Source organism: Nerophis ophidion, linkage group LG24, assembly GCF_033978795.1.
Source record: "Nerophis ophidion isolate RoL-2023_Sa linkage group LG24, RoL_Noph_v1.0, whole genome shotgun sequence".
Lineage (NCBI taxonomy): Eukaryota > Metazoa > Chordata > Actinopteri > Syngnathiformes > Syngnathidae > Nerophis > Nerophis ophidion.
Window position 1 is genome coordinate 23,861,912 of NC_084634.1, and position 26,013 is coordinate 23,887,924.

General features: G+C 37.9%; 2 protein-coding genes across 4 annotated transcripts in view; one reads left to right on the forward strand and one right to left on the reverse strand.

The window, feature by feature from the left end:
* Nucleotides 1-1,245: 1,245 nt before the first annotated feature.
* rdh14b (retinol dehydrogenase 14b) lies at nucleotides 1,246-13,095 on the forward strand. Its single transcript, XM_061886879.1, has 2 exons — nucleotides 1,246-1,680; nucleotides 12,433-13,095. The coding sequence occupies exons 1-2, from the start codon at nucleotides 1,327-1,329 to the stop codon at nucleotides 13,051-13,053; spliced, it is 975 nt and encodes a 324-aa protein (XP_061742863.1). The 5' UTR covers nucleotides 1,246-1,326; the 3' UTR covers nucleotides 13,054-13,095.
* Nucleotides 13,096-17,437: 4,342 nt separating this feature from the next.
* Nucleotides 17,438-26,013, reverse strand: part of si:dkey-174m14.3 (uncharacterized protein LOC563117 homolog) — a 109,886-nt gene continuing 101,310 nt past the window's right edge. For all 3 annotated transcript variants that reach the window (XM_061885952.1, XM_061885954.1, XM_061885953.1), the window contains one exon: nucleotides 17,438-19,159. In XM_061885952.1, the coding sequence (XP_061741936.1) occupies nucleotides 17,804-19,159 (1,356 nt within the window). In that variant the 3' untranslated portion in view covers nucleotides 17,438-17,803. The remainder of the gene's footprint in view (nucleotides 19,160-26,013) is intronic.

Consider the following 26,013-nt stretch of genomic DNA (forward strand, 5'->3'; position numbering starts at 1 on the left):
TTTATATATATATATATATATATATGTATATATATATATACATATATATATACATATATATATATATATATATATATATATATATAAATATATATATATATATATATATACATATATATATATATATATATATATATATATATATATATATATATTGCCTCTTAATTAATCATTATTAAGTATTTATTAATGCCTTATTCTGCATGGCCTTATTACACAACCAGTGTGTATTCCCTCAATAACCTCTGAATTATTGCTTATTAGTAACCCTGACCCTAACCCTAATCCTAACCCTTATGTGTTCCTCTAGTGTCCAAAAAACTCTAAATTAAGTCTTTGTTACTTTAATAAGCAACTAGTTAATGGTGAATATGTTCTCCCCATACTAAAGTGTTACTATATATATATATATATATATATATATATATATATATATATATATATATATATATATATGTATATATATACATATATATATATATATATATATATATATATATATATATATATATATATATATATTATTATATATATATATATATATATATATATATATATATATATATATAATATATATATATATATATATATATATATATATATATATATATAAATATATATTGGTTGATTGGCAACACTAAATTGGCCCTAGTGTGTGAATGTGAGTGTGAATGTTGTCCGTCTATCTGTGTTGGCTCTGTGATGAGGTGACGCCCGATTGTAGCTGAGATGGGCACCAGCGCCCCCAGAGGGAATAAGCAGTGGTAAGTGGATGGATGGGGATATATATATATATATATATATATATATATATATATATATATATATATATATATATATATATATATATGTACGACATGACGTCCCAAAATACAGCAAAAATTGACTGAAAAGACAAAAAAAGTCAACTTTTGTCCCATGAGGGTTAATCATTGTTACTTTTACCTAAGTACATATTTAGTCCTGTACCTTTTGTCTTTGTGAGTGTTCAGTACCTAAATCTGTCAATAGGGGGCAGCATCGTGTTATCGGCGCCCTCCCGCTCTGCTGTGAAGAGGAAGTAGCCAGTTAGCTTGTTGCTATCGCGGGAGCTAATATCATTATAATTCAGAAGTCAATGTTTTATTTAGATGTTTTTTAGCCTATTTTTGTGTTAAGAATACAAAAGTACCTTGACTGTGTGTTAAAACACGCGGGCGAGTCTTTTTTTTTTTTTTGGTTTAACGGTGTACGTCCGGGTTAATTGTACAACAACAGATGACGTCATCGCACACATACCTCCATAGGCCATAAGACGTCCATGTAACACTTCCAGGTAACACTGCCATGGCCACCGCCGTACTCGTCGCTGCTGTGGTCGGTGGTGGCGTCCTTCTTCTCATGCGCCGCCTGTTCCCCCGTCAGCACGCCATGAAGCTGCTCCAGTACCCGGCGGACACGATGCGCGGGAAAACGGTCATCGTGACCGGAGCTAACAGCGGCATCGGGAAGGCCCTCGCCGGGGAGCTACTGAAGCTCCAGGCTCGGGTCATCATGGCCTGTCGGGATCGGGAGAGGGCGGCGGAGGCAGCCCGGGACATCCAGGAGCAGTCCGGGTCGATATGCGGGGAGGTGGTCGTCAAAGAGCTGGACCTCGCATCGCTCAAATCAGTCCGGAAGTTTTGCCAGGAAATCCAAGAAGTGAGTTTTTAGCAGCAGCTTGAGAATAACAAAGAACATTTTCCCAAAGTTAATGAATACATATGTATGAACTGTTCATTTTGGCAACACTAAATTGGCCCTAGTGTGTGAATGTGAGTGTGAATGTTGTCTGTCTATCTGTGTTGGCCCTGCGATGAGGGGGCGACTTGTCCAGGGTGTACCCTGCCTTCCGCCCGACTGTAGCTGAGATAGGCGCCAGCGACCCCAAAAGGGAATACGCGGTAGAAAATGGATGGATGTTCATTTTTCAATGATTATTACGAGTGTTGACAATTTCAACCATATCAACACAATATTTAAAGCAGTTCCATATAATTAGACTTTGACAAACTTTATTGATCCATAAGGGAATTTGTTCCACACAGTAGCTCAGTTACAAAGGATGGAAAGGGTAAGGATGGAAAGGATATCCATCCATTTACTACCGCTTATTCCCTTTTGGGGGCGCTGGCGCCTATCTCAGCTACAATCGGGCGGAAGGCGGGGTACACCCTGGACAAGTTGCCACCTAATCACAGGGCCAACACAGATAGACAGACAACATTCACATTCACACACTAGGGACCATTTAGTGTTGCCAATCAACCTATCCCCAGCTGCATGTCTTTGGAGGTGAGAGAAAGCTGGAGTACCCGGAGAAAACCCACGCATTCACGGGGAGAACATGCAAACTCCACACAGAAAGATCCCGAGCCTGGAATTGAATCCAGGACTGCAGGACTTTCGTATTGTGAGGCAGACATTATTAGACTTAGACAAAATTTATGGATCCGTAAAGGAAATTGTTCCACACAGTAGCTCAGTTACAAAGGATGGAAAGGGTAAGGATGGAAAGGATAATACAGGAATAAAGTAGACTAAAAATGTTCCATAGTAGCAATACAAACACAACATATAGGTAATAATTACATATTATATGTGCATTATATATTATATAATGATATATTATTAGTTTAGTAAAATATATAGTGTTGTATTATAAACCCCATTTCCATATGAGTTGGGAAATTGTGTTAGATGTAAATATAAATGGAATACAGTGATTTGCAAATCCTTTTCAACCCACATGCAATTGAATGCACGACAAAGACAACATATTTGAAGTTCAAACTCATAAACTTTAATTTTCTTTGCAAATAATAATTAACTTGTTAATTATTATTTTAACTAATTAATAATTAATGGGAGAGTGGCCGTGTGGAACCCGAGGGTCCCTGGTTCAAATCCCACCTAGTACCAACCTCGTCACGTCCGTTGTGTCCTGAGCAAGACACTTCACCCTTGCTCCTGATGGGTGCTGGTTAGCGCCTTGCATGGCAGCTCCCTCCATCAGTGTACGAATGTGTGTGTGAATGGGTAAATGTGGAAGTAGTGTCAAAGCGCTTTGAGTACCTTGAAGGTAGAAAAGCGCTATACAAGTACAACCCATTTATCATTTATTTTATAACTTACAATTTCATGGCTGCAACACGTGCCAAAGTAGTTGAGAAAGGGCATGTTCACCACTGTGTTACATCACATTTTCTTTTAACAACACTCAATAAACTTTTGGGAACTGAGTTAATTAATTGTTGAAGCTTTGAAAGTGGAATTCTTTCCCATTCTTGTTTTATGTTGAGATTTAGTCGTTCAAGAGTCCGGGGTCTCCGCTGTCGTATTTTACGCTTCATAATACGCCACGCATTTTCGATGGGAGACATGTCTGAACTGCAGGCGGGCCAGGAAAGTACCTGCACTCTTTTACTACGAAGCCACACTGTTGTAACACATGGCTTGGCATTTTTTTGCTGAAATAAGCCGGGGCGTCCATTAAAACGTTGCTTGGATGACAACATATGTTGCTCCAAAACCTGTATGGACCATTCAGCATTAATGGTGCCTTCACGCATGTGTAAGTTACCCATGCCTTGGGCACTAATACACCCCCCTACCATCACAGATGCTGGCTTTTGAACTTTGCGCCTATAACAATCCGAATGGTTATTTTCGTCCTTGTTCCAAAGGATACCACGTCCACAGTTTCCAAAAATAATTTAAAATGCGGTCTCGTCAGACCACAGAACACTTTTCCACTTCTCATCAGTCCATCTTAGATGAGCTCGAGCCCAGCGAAGCCAGCGGCGTTCCTGGGTGTTGTTAATAAATGGGTTTTGCTTTGCATAGCAGAGTCTCAACTAGCACTTAAAGATGTAGCAACCATCTGTAGTTACTGACAGTAGTTTTATGAAGTGTTCCTGAGCCCATGTAGTGATATCCTTTACACAGTGATGTCGGTTTTTGATAAGGTACCGCCTGAGTGATCAAAGGTCCGTAATATCATCACTTACATGCAGTTATTTCTCCAGATTCTCTGAACCTTTAGATTATTTTACCGACCGTAGATGGTAAAATCCCTAAATTGCTTGCAATAGCTCGTTGAGAAATGTTGTCCTAAAACTGTTCGACAATTTGCTTACAAATTGGTTACCCTCGTCCCATCCTTGTTTGTGAATTACTTAGCATTTCATGGAAGCTGCTTTTATACCCAATCATGGCACCCAACTGTTCCCAATTAGCCTGCACACCTGTGGGATGTTCCAAAGAAGTGTTTGATAAACATTCCTCAACTTTATCAGTATTTATTGCCACCTTTCCCCAATTATTTTTCATGTGTTGCTGGCATCAAATTGTAAAGTTATTAATCATTTGCAAAAAAAAAAAAATGTTTATCAGTTTTATCATCAAATATGTTGTCTTTGTAGTGCATTCAATTGAATATGGGTTGAAAATGATTTGCAAATCATAGTATTCAGTTTATATTTACATCCAACACAATTTCCCAACTAATATGGAAACGGGGTTTGTACATACAATTGATAAAGCGAAGCAAAGTCAATAGCACACCATAATAGCTCAACAAAAACAAAAACTACACTTTTTTCTTCCTGTCCAGGTAATTACTTTCTGTGCTCGTAAATATGGAAAAAAAACCATTTTTTTTCTACTAAGGATGGAAAGGATTATGCAGGTATAATGTAGACTAACAATGTACCATAGCAACAGTATAAAATACAACATATAGGTAATATATGCAGTATAAACTATATACTGGTATTATTATATTTGTATATAATATATTATGTTTTATTACATACAATTGTTAAAGCAAACCAAAGTCAATAGTACACAATAATAGCTCAACAAAAGCAAAAACTACTATTAATTCTTCGTGTCCAGGGAATTATTCTCTGAGCTAGTAAACATTTAAAAAAAGTTACTAAGGATGGAAATGATAATGCAGGTATGAAGTAACCTAAAAATGTACCATGTTAGCAATATAAAATATAACATATAAGTAATATTTACATATTATATATGCAGTATATAATACATACTGATATATTGTTATTTTTATTTAATATATAATATATATATATTTTTTCATACAATTGTATAAAGGCCTACTGAAACCCACTACTACCCACCACGCAGTCTGATAGTTTATATATCAATGATGAAATATTAACATTGCAACACATGCCAATACGGCCTTTTTAGTTTACTAAATTGCAATTTTAAATTTCCCGGAACTTTTTTCTTGAAAACGTTGCGTAATGATGACGCGTACGCGTGTCGTCACGGACTGTTATGAATATGAGCGCTGCGCACACACACATCTAAAAGTCGTCTGCTTTAACGGCATACTTACACCGTATTTTGGACATCTGTGTTGCTGAATCTTTTGCAATTTGTTCAATTAATATTGGAGAAGTCAAAGTAGAAAGACTGAGTTGGGAAGCTTTTGCCTTTAGCCACAAAAACACACGGTGATTCCTTGTTTAAAATTCCCGAAGATGAAACTTTACTATGGACCACAGTGGACATGGATCCCGACCAAATGTCAACCAGTAGGTTTCGGTGAGAAAATTGTGGTTAAAAAGTCGCCCCTTACCGGATATCAGCTGAGCGTGTGCCTCCCGTACAGCTGCCGTCGACTTCCCTGAGACACTGCGCGTCAATACCCGGCCGTGGACGTACACTTCCGACTATAAGGTACTGTTAAACTCACTAAAACAATAGCAAAACAATAGAAAGATAAGGGATTTCCCCAAAATTATCCTAGTAAATATCTCTAAAAACATATTAATCCGTCTCAATGCAATGAGATTGCAATCACGTAAAAAAAAAAATGTTTTCTAGTCCGTCGCTATCAATATCCTGAAACACGAATCTTTCATCCTCGCTCAAATTAATGGGGAAATTGTCGTTTTCTCGGTCTGAATAGCTGTTTTTGTTGGAGGCTCCCATTATAATCAATGTGAATATGTGAGGAGCCATCAACATGTGACATCATCGTCTGCAACTTCCGGTAGAGGCAGGGCTTTTCTCCACTTGCGAACTTTATCGTAGATGTTCTCTACTAAATCCTTTCAGCAAAAATATTGCAATATCGCGAAATGATCAAGTATGACACATAGAATGGACCTCCTATCCCCGTTTGAATAAAAAAATCTCATTTCAGTAGGCCTTTAAGCGAAGGAAAGTCAATAGTACACAATAATAGCGCAACAAAAGCAATAACTACCATTTTGTCTTCCTGTCCAGGGAATTGTTCTCTGAGCTAGTACACATTAACAAAACCCCAAAAAGTTACAAAGGATGGAAAGGGTAAAGATGGAAAGGATAATGCAGGAACAAAGTACACTAAAAATGCACCATAGTAGCAATAAAAAATACAACATATAGGTAATATTTGTATGTTTTATATGCAGTATATGATATATTATTGTAGTTTTGTATAACGTTTTATGAAATACAATTGTTAAAGCAAAGCAAAGTCAATAGTACACAAAAATAGCTCAACAAAAGCAAAAACTGCTATTTAGTCTTCCTATCCAGGGAATTATTCTTTGAGCGAGTTACTAAGGATGGAAATAATAATGCATGTATAAAGTAGACTAAAAGGGTACCATAGTAGCAATATAAAATATAACACATGGGTAATATTTACACATTATATATGCAGTATGTAATATATACTGATATATTATTATATTTTTATATAATATGTAATATTATGTTTTTTTACATACATTTTTTTTTTTTTTTTGCGAAAAATAGTCAATAGTACACAATAATAGCTCAACAAAAGCAAGAACTACTATTAAGTCTTCCTGACCAGGGAATTGTTCTCGGAGCTAATAATAAAAATAAAAGGATGGAAAGGATAATGCAGGTATAAAGTAGACTAAAAAACTACCATAGTAACAATATAAAATATAACGTATAGGTAATATTTACATATTATATACAGTATGCACTGTATATTATAAACTGGCATATCATTATATTTGGATATAATATATAATATTATGTTTTATTACATACAATTGTTAAAGTAAAGCAAAGTCAATAGTACACAATAATAGCTCAAGAAAAGCAAAAACTACAATTTACTCTTCCTGTCCAGGTAATTGTTCTCTGAGCAAGTAAACATGAACAAAAACCAAAAAAAGATATTAAAAAAGACATTGACCTTATCACACTAGTATTGATCATATGTTGATACTATGGTATCGACGCCACCAATTTATGGATCGACTTGACCTCCTACATGCTTTGTCCTGACTGTGACATTGCTGACGCATCAACAACGTTCTTCTATTATCCTCTCTCGAGCTAGAATAACACTATTCAACGGGGGGCCCCGAAATGACACCACACAGGACCCCAGGTTCACTTGAAAACTTGGGAGACAAACATTTTTGCAGCAAAATTCTAAAAAACCCTAGAGTGCTCCTGTTGGACCCCTGTAAGCACATTGGCAGGTCCTTGAATTCACATTTTGAAAGGGCATAAAACAATAAAAAGGTATTACTTTATATCAACAGATAAACCTCAAGTTGATCGAAGACATGCGTGTTAAACGTACTAACAGGTTTCATCGGGCCCGCGGGATGAGTTTGCGAAGTATAAAAATGAACAAGGATTTTTTTAAATGAAAAACTGCTGTTCTAAATGTGTCCACTAGATGTCGCAATAGCAATTGTAGATTATGCGACATACGGGTATGTAAAAATAAAATAAAATAAACCACGTTAGTGCACCAATCGAGGAAAATGAGCATATTGCATAAATAACATCCTGTAATTTGACTTTGATATGATTTTTTTTATCTTGATAGATTGAAAAGTAACACCAGTGATTAGATTGAAGAACATTATCTCATAATTTATTTAGAAAGTATAAATAACGACAAATAAAGATAGAATACAATCAACCGCAACTTGTAAGTGTAAAAATATGTGTACATTTCAGAATGTGCCTGTTCTATTTTAAACAATGAAAACAAACTGAACATCAGAATCAGAAATACTTTATTAATCCCCAAGGGGAAATTAAAAACATTTCTTTATTTTTAAATTATTGTGCCCTGATTTTACCAGATTTTTCTTCATGAGAGATTAACTTCAAGCGTTAAATGTAATAAAATGTATATATATGACTAGGGATGATGTTTGATAAGAAATTATCGAGTTTGAGCCCATTATCGAATCCTATTATCGAACTGATTCCTTATCGATTCTCTTATCGAATCCAGATAGGTTGTTGTATATGAAAAACCCCCACTATATTTGCTTTAACACAAGCTCACTTTAATTTTATAAGAAAAAAATAAAAATAAAATAAATATTGACTGTTACCCCCCTAAAAAATATGACTGTTGTTACCCAAAGTATATTAAGTGGGATTTTTCAGAACAACAAATCTATAGTAACACAAAAACAACCTCTCTGTGATCACCATAGGTGTATAAATAATAATATGGTGTTAAATAAAATCAGTCCATTTGACACAACACTGAAAATAAGACAGCTCTCAAAGAAGTGCACTTCTGCTGCTATTGGAACATACTAACTACACACACTATGACACTAAGAACACCACAGTCATCAATCAACAATTATTCCCCCCTTACATGAGAGCGAAGCCCGGCAATAATTGCCTGTTCTGCCCTTACTGTACGTGTTGAGGTTATACAGCTTGGCAGACAACTAACAAACAATCCAAAGCAAATTAATCCAATTAGGCTCTTTATTGTTGTGGATCTTGCTTTGTCTTTTCCTATCTTTACTTTTGTCTTGCACTGGACTGTTATTTTTTTTTTAAACTTAAATACACACATTGACAAATGTATAAGCTGTGTGATTCAATTAACATACTGAAATGTAATACACAATATGTAAATATTAGCTTCACACAAATATACAGTACTATCATTAAACAAATAATTCTGAGTGTTGAAACTATTTCGATGGTGAAAATATACGACTGGCAGCCATTTCAAAGGCCTACTGAAACCCTCTACTACCGACCACGCAGTCTGATAGTTTATATATCAATGATGAAATATTAACATTGCAACACATGCCAATTCGGCCTTTTTAGTTTACTAAATTGCAATTTTAAATTTCCCTCGAGTTTCTTGTTGAAAACGTCGCGGAATGATGACGCGTATGCGTTACGTCACCGACTGTCAGGAAATATTCGCGCTGCACCACTAGCGGCTAAAAGTCGTCTGCTTTAATCAGATACTTACACAGTATTTTGGACATCTGTGTTGCTGAATCTTTTGCAATTTGTTCATTTAATGATGGAGCTAAAGAAAAATGCTGTTGGTGGAAAGCGGTGGATTGCAGCTGTCTTTAGCACCGAGACACAGCCGGTGTTTCTTTGTTTGTTGCGAAGCAGAGCGGTCAAGCGAACATGTTTTCTCTACATCAACCAGCATGTTTTTGGATGGGGAAATTGTGATATATATCTTACCGGAGACATCGGTGGATTATTCGTCGTCCTGCAGCAGCTGTCAAAAAAGGCAGCTGTGAGCTTGGCTCCTCGGCTTCTCTCTGAGACACTGCGTGTTCACCGCAACCATCCAACCTCGAAGTATGTCTTTACGATCTTTAAAATCTCACTAAAACACTATTGAAACAATAAGCAGATAAGGGATCATCCAGAATTATCCTAGTAAATGTATCTAATTACACCTGAAACGCTCACACTGCCGCCGCCCGGAGCTGTCGCTTTTTTTTCTTCTAGTCCTTCACTATCAATATCCTAATTCACCAATCTTTCATCCCCGCTCAAATTAGTGGGGAAATTGTCGCTTTCGCGGTCCGAATTGCTCTTACTGCTGGTGGCTCCCATTATAAACAATTTGAATATGTGTGGAGCCCTGCAACTCGTGACGTCACACGCACATACTTCCGGTAAAGGCAGGGATTTTCTATTAACCACCAAAAGTTGCGAACTTTATTGTGGATGTTCTCTACTAAATCCTTTCAGCAAAAATATGGCAATATCGCGAAATGATCAAGTATGACACATAGAATGGACCTGCTATCCCCGTTTGAATAAGAAAATCTAATTTCAGTAGGCCTTTAAGTCCTCAAAACATCCATTGAAAATTGCACAAAAATCTTTTTTCAATAAACATCTTATTACAAACTTAACCACTTTCCACCTTAATATTGAGTTACATAAACAAGTTAAACAGTTTACTTACAGACTTATCTTTTCCAAGGCTTGTAAGAGCTAACACAACTTGCCTACTTCTTAATTGTCTCAACCCGGAATTGCCCAAACAAATGACACGTAGTATTTTCATATTGCCACAAGGTGTCAGTAAGAGTCTACAATCAAATGGGGATAACATTGCAGGTCCCACAGGGCATTTCCTGTATGTGGGAAGGGATTCATTCGTTCCCAGGGATTCGAATTTAGAACCAACTCTTTTTCTTTACTATAGTGCAGGGGTGTCAAAGTCAAATACAGAGTGGGCCAAAATTTTAAACTGAACACAGCCGCGGGCCAAGGGTTGAACAAATTAACATTTTAATAGGGACCCAAACAAATTTTGCATTGAATATTGAACAAGCAAGGCTTATATAACTTTATAGTGACATGCAAAATCGAGTTTCAAATAATAATAATAATAATAATTAAAAAATATCTATGGCATATCAAAATTTAAATAAAAATCGAGTCCCTCTTTTCTATTTGCAGCCTTCTGAGGTAAATATCAAAATAAACTTTGTCCACAGGATAATAATAAATTTGAAAATAAAATAACAATAATGAATAAATCAAACATTCAAGCCTTGAAGTAACAAGAGAAAGTGCATGAATAAATTGTTAATAATTGCTCAGTTTGCTACACTGATTTGCTTGAACAATGAATATGGAACAAGCAATAATTATATAATTTAATAGTGCAAAATCCACATTCAAAAAACAAACGAAAAAATAAATAAATGGTCAAGTAGATACAATTTAAATACAAAATGTAATGCCTCTTTTCTATTTGCAGCCTTCTGAGGTAAATATCAACATTACATTTTTCCACAGGCTAGTAAATCTTAAAATAAAATAATAATGAGATGGGTGGGGTTGGTGGTGGGGGGCGAGTTTTGGTGGTAGTCAGTGCTGCAAGTGGTTATGGGTATTTGTTCTGTTGTGTTTATGTTGTGTTACGGTGCGGATGTTCTCCTGAAATGTGTTAGTCATTCTTGCATGGTGTGGGTTCAGTGTGGCGCATATTTGTAACAGTGTTAAAGTTGTTTATACGGCCACCCTCAGTCAGACCTGTATGGCTGTTGAGCAAGTATGCATGGCATTCACTTAATTGTGTGTACAAGTCACATATATCATTTGACTTGGCCGGCACGCTGTTTGTATGGAGTAAAAGCGGACGTGACAACATATTGTAGACAACGCTAAAGGCAGTGCCTTTATAGTACCGGCGGGCCAGCTCTAATGTTAATTTGATATTGCCTCAAGGGCCAAATGAATTTGGCCCGCGGGCCAGAGTTTGACACCCATGCTATAGTGGCCTCAATAAGGGGAAATGGTTCTCAAAAAGGGTTTTGAGTCCATGGAATTGGTTCTTTTTTTATCGAACAACCGGTAGAACCGATTTCGAACATCATCCCTATATATCAGTGGTACGCGTACCCCTTGGGGTACTTGAAAGTATGCCAAGGGGTACGTGAGATTTAAAAAAATATATATTCTAAAAATAGCAACAATTCAAAAATCTGTTACAAATATATTTATTGAATAATACTTCAACAAAATATGAATGTAAGTTTGAATGTAAGCTAGAATTTTTGTGGACATGTTCCATAAATATCGATGTTAAAGATTTATTTTTTGTGAAGAAATGTTTAGAATTTAGTTCATGAATCCAGATGGATCTCTATTACAATCCCCAAAGAGGGCACTTTAAGTTGATGATTACTTGTATGTGTAGAAATGTATATTTATAATTGAATCACTTGTTTATTTTTCAACAAGTTTTTAGTTATTTTTATATCATTTTTGTCCAAATAGTTCAAGAAAGACCACCACAAATGAGCAATATTTTACCTCAGAAACTGATGACATAGTGCTGTATTTTTTTCTTTATCTCTTTTTTTCAACCAAAAATGTTTTGCTCTGATTAGGGGGTACTTGAATTAAAAAAATGTTCATAGGAATACATCACTGAAAAAAGGTTTAGAACCACTGCTATATATGACTGAAGGTCTTTCGGCCCCCCCCGGAACCAAACTTGAGAGGTGCTTTAAGGGTTAAAACAACAACAACAAAGTGTGTTGGTTTTGATAATGTTAAATATCAAAATGCTTTAATCTTTAAATAATGGAAAAAAGTTTGGACACTGTTTTAAAACATTTTTCTTCGACCTGCCAGGAAGAAGCAACTGTCGACGTCCTGGTCAACAACGCGGGCATCTACCAGTGTCCCTATGCCAAGACCGAGGAGGGCTTCGAGATGCAGCTGGGTGTCAACCACCTGGGCCACTTCCTGCTCACTCACCTGCTGCTGGACCTCCTGAAGAGGTCGGCCCCCAGCCGCATCGTCGTGGTCTCATCCAAACTGTACAAGCACGGCCGCATCAACTTCGAGGACCTGAACAGCGAGCGTGATTACGACAAGGCCTTCTGCTACAGCCAGAGCAAGTTGGCCAACCTGCTATTCACCCTGGAGCTGGCGCAGCAGCTGGAGGGCACGGGGGTGACGGTCAACGCGCTCACCCCCGGCATCGTGAGGACCCGGCTGGGCAGGCACGTGCACATCCCGCTCCTGGCAGGGCCGCTCTTTTCCCTGGCGTCCATGCTCTTCTTCAAGAGTCCGCTGGAGGGGGCCCAGACCCCGCTTTATCTGGCATGCTCCTCGGAGGTGCAGGGGGTGTCGGGGAAGTGCTTCGCCAACTGCGAGGAGGAGGAGCTGCTGGCTAAAGCTACAGACGCACAGGCGGCTAAAAAACTGTGGGATATAAGCAGGAAGATGGTTGGACTGGATGACCAATGATAATGTTAATATATAAATCTATTAAACGTGCTCTTAACTTCACTGACTTGGTGGCTTTTAATCATCACAGAAGAGATAGTTTAAAATGCGCACGTTTGTGACACTGTTGTCTTGTTATGGTCAGTATTAGCAGTGCTATGGCTCCCTCTTGTGGCTGCATTAGGAGCTACATGCACTTAATTACAAACGATGTGATTCTTGAACTCATCTAGTAAAATATTAGAAGGTAAAATATGAATAATTCCAATTTTAAATTGCTAGGCAAGGAAGAGCAAAAGCTAAAACGAACTTTTTAGACAGAAGTATTGTGACAGTGCACAGTCAATAGGGGGGGGGTCTAATTTAAGACTTATTCAACAACATTGTTCTATGGGCCACATACACTGGATTGCTCCTTTCACAATGATCCTGTATATCAGGGGTCACCAACCTTTTTGAAACCAAGAGCTACTTCTTGGGTACGGATTAATGCGAAGGGCTACCAGTTTGATACACACTTAAAAACAATTGCCAGAAATAACCAATTTGCTCAATTTACCTTTAATAAATAAATATAAATGGGTATTTCTGTCTGTCATTCCGTCGTACATTTTTTTTCCTTTTACTGAAGGTTTTTTGTAGAGAATAAATGATGAAAAAACATTTAATCGAATGGTTTAAAAGATGAGAAAACAGGAAAAAAATTAAAATTACATTTTGAAACATAGTTTATCTTCAATTTTGACTCTTTAAAATTCAAAATTCAACCGAAAAAAAGAAGAGAAAAACTAATTGGAATCTTTTTGAAAAAATTAAAAAAATGTATGTAATTTTTCCTGATCAAGATTAATTTTACAATTTTGATGACATGTTTTAAATACGTTAAAATCCAATCTGCACTTTGTTAGAATATATAACAAATTGGACCAAGCTATATTTCTAACAGGCATATTATTTCTTCTAGATTTTCCAGAACAAAAATTTTAAAAGAAATTCAAAAGTCTTTGAAATAAAACTTAAATTTGATTCCAAAGATTTTCTAGATTTGCCAGAATATTTTTATTTTTATTTTAATCATAATAATTTTGAAGAAATATTTCACAAATATTCTTCGTCAAAAAAACAGAAGCTAAAATGAAGAATTAAATTAAAATGTATTTATTATTCTTTACAATAAAAAAATATTTGAACATTGATTTAAATTTTTAGGAAAGAAGAAGAAGGAATTTAAAAGGTAAAAAGGTATGTGTTTAAAAATCCTAAAATAATTTTTAAGGTTGTATTTTTTTCTCTAAAATTGTCTTTCTGAAAGTTATAAGAAGCAAAGTAAAACAAATAAATGAATTTATTTAAACAAGTGAAAAGTAAGTCTTTAAAATATTTTCTTGGATTTTCAAATTCTATTTGAGTTTTGTCTCTCTTAGAATTAAAAATGTCGAACGAGACCAGCTTGCTAGTAAATAAATAAAATTAAAAAAATAGAGGCAGCTCACTGGTAAGTGCTGCTATTTGAGCTATTTTTAGAACAGGCCAGCGGGCGACTCATCTGGTCCTTACGGGCTACCTGGTGCCCGCGGGCACCGCGTTGGTGACCCCCTGCTGTATATATTGTCAATAAAGTGTTACCTCACAAAATTATAAAAAAAAAAAAAAAAAATTGTTGTACCCCACCTTTCACCCGAATGCAGCTGAGATAGGCTCCAGCAAACCGTGACCCCAAAAGGGACAAGTGGTAGGAAAATGGATGGATGGATAATGTAAAATGCAAATCATATGTTTACAATTGCCAAAATTCCTTCAAATGACAGAAGCGCTCTGTGGTCTTACAAAGCTATACAAAAAAACAAAAACTAGTCAAAGATCCTCAATGACAACACTCCTGTCTTTAAGAAAAAAAAATGATAGTCAAAGATTTTTTCAAACAACAGGAGCATTCTGTTGTTAAACAAAAACTAGTCAAAGGTTCTTTACATGACAGCACTTTTGTATTTATAAAGAAAAATAACTCTAGTCAAAGATCCATGATATTACAGGAACGTCCTGATGTTTTGAAAAAAAATACACTGTACTTCAAAAAACAAAATGCTTTAAACGACAGGAGAACTCAATCATATTTGAGGCTATACTCCTAAAAAATGTGTCCAAGACCCTTTACATGACGAGAAAAATAATTGCTAGTCAAAGCACTTTTAAATTACAGGGAGCCCTCTGTTGTATCTTATCAGTCTATCCGGTCAAAGATCCTTGATTAACAGGAGTGTCTACAACTAAAACTACTGAAAAAGCCTGCTCAAAAACCAATCAAAGATCAACTAAATGACTACAAAAGAAAATGCTAGTCAAAGATCCTCTAAATGACACGAGCACTCTGTTATATCTGAGGTTCTTTTGCTTAAAAAAACAAAACACATTAGTCAAAGATCCTCTACATGACTAGAGCAGGCTTGTCTTTAAAAGGAAAAAGAAATCTAGCAAAGATGCTCGATGTAACAGGAGTTATAAAATCTACTCTGCAAAAACACAGTAGTCAAAGATCTTTTACGTGACAGGAGCACTCTTGTTTTTACAAAGAAACATGCAAGTCAAAGATCCTTCAAATAACAGGAGGGCTCTGTTTGAATAAAACTAAAGTGCAAAAAAACCCAACAACACACACTCAAAAAAAAGGTTTGTCAAAGATCTTTAAAATAACAGGAGTGCTCTGTGGTCTTAAAAAAAACAAGAACACATAATCAGCCGAGCATGACGTAGGCCCCGCGGGACTCCTCGGGGAAGTGTGGGCGACGGCCCCACAGGCCCGGCAAGCCGCTTGCGTGCTGACCGAAAGGAAGTGTCACCGAACGTTCGGCTTGGCCGGTAGGCATCCCGGCCGGGTATCCAGAAGCCAGTAAACACGCTAGCGGGTCTACCTGGTTGATCCTGCCAGTAGCATATGCTTGTCTCAAAGATTAAGCCATGCAAGTGCAAGTGCAAACGAGTTTGACAGTGAAACTGCGAATGGCTCATTAAATCAGTTATGGTTCCTTTGATCACTCCACCGTTACTTGGATAACTGTGGCAATTCTAGAGCTAATACATGCAAACAAGAACACATAATCACCAAATATCCCTTACATGACAGAAGTACTCTTGATTTCACAAAGACAAATTGTGGTCAAAGATCCTTGATATAACAGTAGTGCTCTGATGTCTCTAAAAATATATACCGCAGAAAAACTGCACATTCACTAGTCAAAGATCCTCTAAATGATGGGAACGCGACTGTCTTTAGGGACCCACACCAAAAAAAAAATGCAAGTCAAAGATCCTTCAAAAAACAGGAGGGCTGTATTTAAAAAAAATAAGAAATGAATGAAAAAAATCCAACACACACTTGTCAAAGATCCTTTACACAACATGAAGTACTCTTGTCTTTAAAAAGAAAAAAAAAAACCTGTTAGTCAAAGATCCTTGAAATAACAGGAGTGCTCTGAGATCTTTTATAAACATACCGCAAAAAACAAACAAAAAAACAACGCACTCACCAAAGATCCTTTACACAACAGAAGCACTCTTGTTTTTACAAAGACAAATGCTGGTCAAAGATCCTTGACATGACAGGAGTGCTCAGTTTTCTTTAAAAAACGATATTACAGAAAAACTGCACATTCATTAGTCAAAGATCCTCTAAATGACGGGAATGCGACTGTCTTGAGGGACCTGACCTACACCAAAAAAAAATGCAAGTCAAAGATCCTTCAAAAACCGGAGGGCTGCATTTAAAAAAACAAGAAAAAACTATAGCCCAAAATAAAAAAAGATACTTTACACAACATGAAGTACTCTTGTCTTTAAAAAAGAAAAAAAAAACTGTTAGTCAAAGATCCTTGAAATAACAGGAATGCTCTGAGATCTTTTAAAAACATACCGCAAAAAACAAAACAAAAAACAACGCACTCACCAAAGATCCTTCACACAACAGAAGCACTCTTGTTTTTACAAAGACAAATGCTGGTCAAAGATCCTTGACATAACAGGAGTACACTGTTGTCTTTAAAAACGATATTACAGAAAAACTGCACATTCACTAGTCAAAGATCCTTCAGATGACAGGAGCATTCTATCATATTTAAGGTTATACTGCTATTAAAGAAAATGCTAGTCAAAGATCCTCTAAATGATTTGAGCACTCTCAGGTCTTTAAAAATCAACAACACCTGTCGAAGATCCTTTCTAAAGAGGACCATGCTGTTATCTTTAAGGACCTGCAGTACAACAAAACATGAATACATCTATTCATTTATATATTACAATATAAATTAGCGTAGCATTAACATATTCATATATTCCTTGGCTTGTCTGCTAACTTGCAGCAACACCACAAGCTGCAGTCACTTTGGATAACATTCAATTAACAAAACAAGAGTTGGTATAGTTTGTGCTTTAATTATTGAGTGAGTAAAACAACATAAAATATAATATCCACATGCATCGTTGGTAAAGATACAATTGCGAGGTAGAAAGGGGACGGGAAATGTGCAGGAAAAAGTGTCCATTTTCTATAAAGTGATGATCACGTGTCAAAACATTCCATTAGCAACGATATAAAACATCAAACTGCACGAGGAAGTCTGTCAAGGCGTCAAGTTGTTTACTTTGTAGCGTTGGTTAGGTTCACTAAGACGTCTCCTTCCAACGGCGAGCGTACCAAAAGTATGACTAGGAAACACGCACACATTCTAACAAATGTAGAAATCCACTTGGCTTCTATTCCCCGTGTTGGCGCGCTCCCTCAGTTCAGGAGTGTTCCGTAAAGTTGGGCCTTGGTCAGGCTGTCTTTCCGAGACAGTCCCAGGGAGCCAAATTTTTGGTGGTAAGGCGGCATAGGCGGCGGGGCCGGCGGCGGCGACGACGACGGGCTCGCCTCCTGGTAGTGCTGGAGATTGGCAGCCATGTCCAGGGACCTGCGGTCCAGGGACTCGGTGGAGCTGTTGGGGCTGGGGTCGCCGTAGTCCACGCTTTGGCCACCGGAGGCCACGTTGCCCTCTCGGTCTTTGGAGTTCCCCGATTGGTAGAGGCTGTGCTCCGAGCCTTGGCTGTCCTCCGCTCCGTACAAGTGCGCTTGGCTGTGAGCCTGGTGGAGCCCCGGGCCGGCCGCCCACGCTTGCTCCTGCGCGGTGGTGCCCTCCCCGTGGTGGCGGTGCTGGTGGTAGTGGTCGGCCCCTTCCTGGAAGCTGCTGTAGAGCGGCCCCAGGCGGATCTTGGCCGGCCTCACGGAGAAGTGCTGCTCGGAGAAGCTGTACGGTGACGCTCGCCCCGGACTGCGGTAGGAGTGAGAACTCAGGTCCTCGGCGCTGAGCTGCCGCCACCGGCCGATGAGCTCCTCCTCCTCGGGGGCCAGGGTGCTGCCTCGACGGCTGTCTCCGTAGGCCACGCTCGGGGAGGAGGACGGCGGCAGAGGCTCGTAGGGCTCGCTGAAGCACGAAGACATGGTGCGGCTGTACACGGGCGAGCTGCCGCTCTGCTGGTGGCTCAGCTCCCCCTGCTGGAAGGGGTGACTGTTGGCGAACCCCCTGGGACTCTCCCAGGACGAGTCGCTCTTCCTCTCATAGTCCCCCGCGTCCCTCCAGTCCATGTAGAGGGTGTGATGGCGCGGGGAGGATGCGGCGCTGCTCGGCGGGCCGTTGGCTTTGTCTTCCGAGCCTCCGCCGCTGAAGCTGGAGTAGGAGCTGGATCCGGCCGCCACGGCAGAGAACTTGGCAAAGAGCTCCCTGGTCATCCCCTCCTCCGGGTTGCTGTCGGTGGAATTCTGCGGTCCGTAGAGGAGTTTCCTCTGACCGTGGAGGTCCACGCTGGGCCTGCGCTCCCGATGCCGCTCGTCGGGGCAGTAGAGGGCGGTGTCGCTACTGTAAAGGTCGGAGACTCGGAGGCCGAGGCGTGCCCCTTGGCCCAGGCTCTCCAAAATAAAAGCCTGGTCTAGGGTTTGAGGGCTGGGGGAGCGCGAGGCCTGGCTGCTGCTGCACGCCTCGTCGGGCTTGTCGTGCATGGCCTTCCCCAAGAGGGAGGCGGGGACGGAGTCCGAGTAGGTGCGGCAGAGAGGGGACTCTTCCATGTGCAGGGTCAGTCGCTCCTGGAAGTCGGCGGGCAGCTGCAAGACACGCACGCTGTGTCAGCACTTTTCCCAATCATCATGTACGGCTTCGCTGTTGTTTGTTGCTGCACTGAGGGACGAAATATTCATGCTCCCGTTTTCTCTCCAGTTCACTGGCATGCGAGACGGGAGGAGAAGCTCAGACCATTCTGACTCACATTTACCGTATTTTTCGGACTACAAGTCGCAGTTTTTTTTCATAGTTTGGCCGGGGGTGCGACTTATACTCAGGAGCGACTTATGTGTGAAATTATTAACACATTACAGCAAAATATCAAATAATAATATTTAGCGCTCAGTTGGTTATTTACGCGTCGGATAACGTACACTTATTCAGGGAACATTAGCACAATTTCAGAAGGGTTAAAATCAATAAAAATCAGTTCCCAGTGGCTTTTTTTATTTTTCGAAGTTTTTTTCAAAATTTTACCCATCACGCAATATCCCGAAAATCTGCTTCAAAGTGCGTGATTTTCACCATCGGTATATCCACCTGTCCATTTTCCTGTGACGTCAGTGCGTGATGCCAATACAAACAAACATGGTGGATAGAACAGAAAGATATAGCGACATTAACTCAGATTCAGACTCAGATTTCAGCGGCTTAAGCGATTCAACAGATTATGCATGTATTGGATGGAGTGTGGAGGCAGATAGCGAAAACAAAACTGAAGAAGAAACTGAAGCTATTGAGCCATATCACGACAGACAACGGCAACGAGGACGAATTCGGCGATCGCCTTCTAACCAATGATTGCATCTTTTGACCACTGATGCAACTTGAATCTGTCGATTGGTATGTGTTTGTTTGGCATTAAATGTGGGTGGAGGGAAAGGTTGGATGCAAATATAGCTACAAATGAGGCATACATATGCAATATGTACATACAGCTAGCCTAAATAGCATGTTAGCATCGACTAACTTGCAGTCATGCCGTAACCAAATATGTCTGATTAGCACATAAGTCAATAACATCAACAAAATTCACCTTTGTGATTTCGTTGACATTATCGTTGGAAATGCATCTGCTTTGAGTGTCGCAGGATATCTACACATCTCTGTGCCATCTCTGTCGTAGCATCGCTACCGTCGGTAAAGTGTGCAGAACAATCGAGGGACTTTCGCATATTTTGACTACTGCTGCAACTTGAATCCGTTGATTGGTAAGTGTTTGATTGGCCTTAAATGTGGGTGGAGGGAAAGGCTGGATGTAAACATAGCTACAAATGAGGCATAATGATGAAATATGTACATACAGCTAACTTAAATAGCATGTTAGCATTGATTAGCATGCCGTGACCATTGATATGTCTGGTTAACACACTCCACGTAAGTCAACTTGAATCCGTCTCTGTTCGTGTCCGACAACACACCGACGAGGCATAATGTCTCCAAGGTACTGGAAAACAGTCGAAAAAACGGAAAATAACAGAGCTGATTTGACTTGGTGTGTGTAATGTGTTTGAGAAAATGGTGGATTGCTTCCTGTTGTGACGTCACGGGTGAAAGGTCAATCGCCAAATTCACCCTTTTAGAGTTCGGAAATCGGTTAAAAAAACATATGGTCTTTTTGCTGCAACATCTAGGTATATATTGACGCTTACATAGGTCTGGTGATAATGTTCCCCTTTAAATGGCCTTTCAAATGTGTATTGTTGGTGTTGGGTTTTATCAAATAAATTACCCCCGAAAATGCTACTTATACTCCAGTGCGACGTATATATGTTTTTTTCCTTCTTTATTATGCATTTTCGGCAGGTGCGACTTATACTCCGGAGCGACTTATACTCCGAAAAATACGGTAATCAGTGTCATCCGACGTTTAGTTAAACATCCAACAATAACAACCATGACCTTGTTTGGTCTTTAAGACATTACATTATTTTTCTTATTTAATATGACAGTATAATTGACATACTAAATATGAAAGTTATATAAACATAACTTTAAAAAACCAAACATGAAATATGTCTAAAAATGCCTGAAATAATGTATCCATGTGAGTTTTATTAGAATCAGGCGTTTCTGTAAGGTTTACAAATACAAAATTGTGTTTTAAACGTATTTTGCAAACACACACACTCTAAATCTGTACCAGCACTTTGTATACTGATCCGATACGATATCATCAGGAATCATACATGCTTCTGGAATGGACTCATGCTGTCTTTTAAGTGGAAGCGGAGTGGTAATTGGCTATTGGTTCATGCAACTACAATTATTCGATAATGTCATGTCTTGGTGATCATGTTTAGTTTGGCTATGTTCTGTTTGGTTTTTGCACTCTGTCAGTTCCTGTTTTTTCACTCCCTGTTTTGTTTCCATGACAACCCATTAGTTTTCACCTGTCCTCATGTCACACACCTGATTCATTTGGACTCATGCACCTGTTTTCAATCACCACAGCACTATTTAAGCCTGTAGTTGCCAGGCAGTCAGCCTGGCGACATCACACTCCTGACACTTCGGATTACTCACTTCTTGCCATAGTTTCATGCTTTTCACATCAGTGTAGTTATGTTTCATGTCCTTAGTCTGTTTATGTGTTAGTTTTGTTCCTGCGTTAAGTTTGTTCCCCGCCTTGTGTGCGCCCTTTGTTTATACACTTATTTTTTTGTCGTACTTTCGAGTTAATATTAAAAGATGTCACTACCTTCACGTCGTGTCCGATCCAGTCGCTTTGCACCATGGGAAAACAAACCGCACCAAAGTCCGCGTCAAGACAGATATTTTCTTATACTAAGGACACCTATTACATACAGTATGTCTAACTTGTGTGCTATTGTGTGCTTAGCTGTTGTGTAGCTGCTAGCTACAATGTTTACCTTTTCTAAATAACTTGACTAAATTACAAAACGAGACCAATCGTGTGTTTATTGGAAGACATTCAATGTTTCACAAGTACACAGCACTACTTGTATCGGCGCCTGTATCGGAAAGTTTAGATGCAAGCCTATACTGGTTTAATGCTGATACCAGATATCAATATTGGATTTGTAATCTCAGAAATTAAAATCCAGAAAGTTATTATAGCAAATTATTATAACAGAATAGAAATTTAAAAACTGCATTATGTATATCACAATATCTATAAATAATCGTACAGCAGTAAAATATACAAGGGGTCATCAGGGTCTCTGTTAAAAGGCTAAAAAAAGACATAAATGTTGTTTTTCGTAAAAGTATATGTTCTGTGTTATATTTTGAGAAAAAAATAGAAACTTGTAATTTTCTAGCTAAATTTTGTTCTCCAAAAATGAAATTTTTTCCTCATGTGAATATGCCCTTTTTCAATAACATTACGCCTTCATACTATTAGTACAATACATACAGGTATGCATATTCTACGAACCCTGTTTCCATATGAGTTGGGAAATTGTGTTAGATGTAAATATAACCGCAATACAATGATTTGCAAATCCTTTTCAACCCATATTCAGTTGAATGCATTACAAAGACAAAATATTTGATGTTCAAACTCATACATTTTTTTTTTTTCGCAAGTAATAAATAACTTAGAATTTCATGGCTGCAACACGTGCCAAAGTAGTTGGGAAAGGGCATGTTCACCAATGTGTTACATCACCTTTTCTTTTAACAACACTCAATAAATGTTTGAGAACTGAGGAAACTAATTGTTGAAACTTTGAAAATGGAATTCTTTCCCATTTTAGTTTTATGTAGAGCTTCAGTTGTTCAACAGTCCGGGGTCTCCGCTGTCGTATTTTATGCTTCATAAAGCGCCACATATTTTTGATGGGAGACAGGTCTGGACTGCAGGTAGACAAGGAAAGTAACCACACTCTTTTTTTACGAAGCCACACTGTTGTAACACGTGCTGAATGTGACTTGGCATTGTCTCGCTGAAATAAGCAGTGGCGTCCATGAAAAAGACGGTGCTTGGATGGCAGCACATGTTGTTCCAAAACCTGTATGTACCTTTCAGCATTAATGGCTTTTGAACTTTGCGTCGATAACAGTCTGGATGGTTCACTTCCCCTTTGGTCCGGATGACACAATGTCGAATATTTCCAAAAACAATTTTGGAATTGTGGATTCGTCACACCACGGAACACTTTTCCACTTTGCATCAGTCCATCTTCGATGATCTTCGATGATCCCGGGCCCAGAGAAGCTAAACTTAATGATTATTTGCAACAACAAAAAAATGTTTATCAGTTTGAACATCAAATATGTTGTCTTTGTAGCATATTCAACTGAATATGGGTTGAAAAGGATTTGTAAATCACTGTATTCCGTTTTTATTTACATCCAACACAATTTCCCAACTCATATGGAAACTGGGTTTGTACAGCGTGGTTCCAATTCTCCATTACATTAATATATACTTCCATTTTATTCATCTCAAATTCCAAGTACACTGCCAGTCAAAAGTTTGGAGACACTTAGGAATATTTATAAGTTAGAAAGTGTCCGTAAACTTTTGAATCCTTGCCCTGATAAAGTCAACATATTTCAAATCACAACTATTTATTTAGTCTTTTCTAATTTTCGGGTTTAATTAATCAGTTTAAACTACAAAACTTACAGCACGCAATCATATCAGTAAGAACAATTGTGATACACTTTATAATAAATATCCTTTTAACCTACCGTGTGCATGTATCTTTTATATATCCTATTCTGTGTACATTGCATCATTCCTTGAATACAAAGTGTGTACTTTGACGGTTACTCTTTCCCATTTTAGAGTAAATGCTTTGGACTAGTAAGGGTAATGCGATATAAAGATGGTGCGACTGGAGCAATGTATTCAATTATGTAGCTAAATATAAGACAACGCTCAAAGGTGAACGCCTTGGTGTTCTATTTTGAGCCGTTGTTAAAAAAAAAAAAAAATAACAATAGTGTCCACACTCTGTGCCTCACCATGGCAACAAGCAAACACAGCACATCATCAACAGGACTGTAGTCGCCTGTAATTGGCAATAAGAGCGATCGTTATTATAATCTGGAATGTGAAAGTATATTTAAGAAGCTGATAATATTACAACCTCAGTTCGACTTTACACATTTGATTGAGTTATTTTGAAAGCAGACGACAACATTTGTTGGCTGTGGTTCTATTCAAAACAATGCATAATTCATCAAGTACCATGTGTGCATTTGACCTCAGTAATTGTAAACCTGCACGGCAGCTTTTTATTGCCACAATACTATAAACATACTTAATGACCCTTATGTAGCTCATGCAGAGACTTTATGGACAACCTGTCACGTGTGGGAGTCGGATGCAGAGCGAATTGTCGTCCAACCATGCTTGCTTGTTAAAGCGCACATCAATAACTACATGCATTGTGCTGTCGTTCGCAACAACAATTGCACCATTAGGCTGCAGTGTACTCCTCATGTAACACATTTGTCCCGACCGTAGCACAACAGATCTATTATTACTTTAGTAGATTTAATTTATTGTGCTATAAAATTTGTCACGACACGAACACAGATTTTTTTTGTGTGTTTTTAAAGCATTTTATACATATTTGTGGCCTAAATAATGCATTTTTTAATCATAGAATTTAGCTAAATTAACAAAAAATTAATAAAACAATAGTATTGGCCACTAAGTGAGACTAAACCCAATGACAGCTGTTCAGTATCATGGCCACTGATTGTCTCAGCCTCTGGACTTAAGCAGTGAACATTTTCAATGTATAAAGGGAATAAGCGGTAGAAAATGGATGGATGGATGGATTTTAAAATAATTTATCACAGTCAGGCCCAGGACTAATTGAGAGAAATAAAGGGATTAGCAGTATTCACTGTCAATAAAATTATATGTATATATATATATATATATATATATATATATATATATATATATATATATATATATATATATACTGTATATATATAGTTATATGTTTGTGTTTATATGTATATATACACTATATATGTGTATATATATATACATATATATATATATATATATATATATATATTTGTATGTATACATATATACAAATATATATATATATATATATATATACACACACATATATAGTGTATGTATACATATAAACACAAACATATAACTATATATATACAGTATATATATATACATATATATATATATATATATATACACATAAATATACATATATACACGTACATATATACAGATACATATAATATAGACGTATACACAAATATATGTACATATATATACATATATATACATACATATATATACATATATATACATATATACATATATATACATATACACACACATATATATATATATACATTGACATCTATATGTACGTATACAAATAAATAGACATATATACACTTATATACATATAAATACACACATATACATAAACAACAATATATATATAGATATATATAGATATATATATATATACATATATATACACATATCTACACACATATATATATACATCCATCCATCCATCCATTTTCTACCGCTTATTCCCTTTCGGGGTCGCGGGGGGCGCTGGCGCCTATCTCAGCTACAATCGGGCGGAAGGCAGGGTACACCCTGGACAAGTCGCCACCTCATCGCAGGGCCAACACAGACAGACAGACAACATTCACACTCACATTCACACACTAGGGCCAATTTAGTGTTGCCAATCAACCTATCCCCAGGTGCATGTCTTTGGAAGTGGGAGGAAGCCGGAGTACCCGGAGGGAACCCACGCATTCACGGGGAGAACATGCAAACTCCACACAGAAAGATCCTGAGCCCGGGTTTGAACTCAGGACCTTCGTATTGTTGAGGCACATGCACTAACCCCTGGACCACCTGTATATACACATAAATATACATATATACACAAACATATATACATATACATAT

Bases quoted from the DNA above. Each gene is read 5' to 3' on its own strand.
- rdh14b (XM_061886879.1), top strand. From the start codon at position 1,327: ATGGCCACCGCCGTACTCGTCGCTGCTGTGGTCGGTGGTGGCGTCCTT. The intron at 1,681-12,432 runs GTGAGTTTTTAG...TCGACCTGCCAG, and splicing joins TTTGCCAGGAAATCCAAGAA to GAAGAAGCAACTGTCGACGT.